The sequence below is a fragment of the Echinops telfairi genome, unplaced genomic scaffold (genome assembly GCF_000313985.2).
Source record: "Echinops telfairi isolate 266 unplaced genomic scaffold, ASM31398v2 ScPeMD7_7469;HRSCAF=8507_0, whole genome shotgun sequence".
In the NCBI taxonomy this organism is placed as follows: domain Eukaryota; kingdom Metazoa; phylum Chordata; class Mammalia; order Afrosoricida; family Tenrecidae; genus Echinops; species Echinops telfairi.
In genome coordinates this window covers 88355932-88357523 of record NW_022111372.1, presented here as the reverse complement: position 1 = coordinate 88357523, position 1592 = coordinate 88355932, and the positions used below count along the sequence as shown (strand labels likewise).

The window sequence follows — 1592 nt, the reverse complement described above, 5'->3', positions numbered from 1 at the left end:
TTTTCATTAAAAAAATAAAACCTTAAGGGCTCATTCCATGGAAACACATGAAGATGGACCTATTTTACTTATCCATAGCGTAATATGCATACCCTGTCTCTTCCCTGCCTTGTGTACTTCAGTCAAAGCTATGCTTGAAATTGAATGTCTGGATCTTTGATGGGTTCCCAGGAAACTCCCAAAGAGAATGCTGTCTATGCCACAAGTCAGGCCATTCCAAATATTATCCTCCTAAGTTTAGGTGAATTCTGTCAGAAAGACAGACTCACCAAACCAAACTCACAACCATCCAGTCAATGCTGACTCATAGCAACCCTATAGAACAGGGTAGAACTGCCCCCTGGGGGTTCGAGACTGTAATTCACTGCGGAAATAAAATCCTCATCTTTCTATCATGGGACTGCTGGTGGTTTTGAACTGCTGACCTTGCAGTTAGTAGCCCAACGCATAACCACTACACCAGCAGGGCTCCTTCAGAAAGACAGAAGAGTAGTTGTGGTTGTAGGTGAAAGAGAATGTGGGTTGTTTTAGGAGTCAGACTACCAGCAGCTGCACCCACCCCTCTGTCGTCATCAAACTACGGCTCCTGGAGTGCAAGGTGGCCAATGGGCTGAGCAAGAAACCATTGTTCAACCGTCTCCATCCTCAGAGGTCCCCTTGGAAAAGACTTTCACAATACGGCAAGTGCATTATATAATATTTCCTGATAATGAATTAAATCAGAAATATCTTCCATTTCTTTTCCCCAAGTCTTGAAGGAAAAACAACCCAAACTCTCTGCCGCTGACTCATAGTCACCTTCTAAGGGTTTCCAAGACTGTAACTGTTGACGGGAATAGAAAGCCCACTTTCTTCTGAGAAGCTGCTGGTGGTTTTGAACTGCTGACCATGCGATCACAGCCCAATGCATAACCACTACAACACCAAGTATGGTACTTTAAGCTTCTCCACCACCACCACCACCTCCTTTTTTGGGGAAATCACAGGTGTTGGAGGCCTTCAGGCCCTCTTGGGCATCCAGGTTCACATGTATCTTCCAAACACACTTACCCGTATTTTATGTCTCTCTCTGGTGCCAATTCTTAGTGCAAAGGAGGACCCAGGCAACAATGGCCAACAGAGACACTCTTCATAATGCCTGGCGATGTCACACTCAAGACACATCGGACAAAACAGACCGCAGAGACCTGTCCACAGACAAATAAAAGAAAACCAAGGTTCTCAGACGTTCTTGGAGTAACCTCACATCAAAACAGGCATTTACACCTGTGACATCAATTGAATGCTGCACTGTGTCCCTGACGTCGGGGACGAAGCGTGAATAACCAGCTCTCAAAACTCAGTGTATGAAAATTGCCTTCAACAGAGCCAATCAAAATTGTCTTCTTTTGTCAAACAGTGGCAAAGCTGAACCTGAACCCCATACAATTCTGTTAGCATCAACTCATATAATTGTTTTTTCCTGTCAAGAAAAAACATTCATTTTTCTACAATGGAATCTTCACTGTTGCTCCTAGTACATTAATCTAATGTCAATATTTTAAACAGCACTGATACCTTGAAGAGCCGGCTTCTGCTTCCCCACCCCACCC

The 1592-nt window shown here is 44.2% G+C and overlaps 1 protein-coding gene across 1 annotated transcript in view; it reads right to left on the bottom strand.

The window, feature by feature from the left end:
• PLAC8L1 (PLAC8 like 1) overlaps positions 1-1592 on the bottom strand; it is a 37783-nt gene that overhangs the window by 1220 nt on the left and 34971 nt on the right. Inside the window, exon 3 of the mRNA XM_004696696.4 lies at positions 1051-1187. Within this exon, the coding sequence (XP_004696753.1) occupies positions 1051-1187 (137 nt within the window). The remainder of the gene's footprint in view (positions 1-1050; positions 1188-1592) is intronic.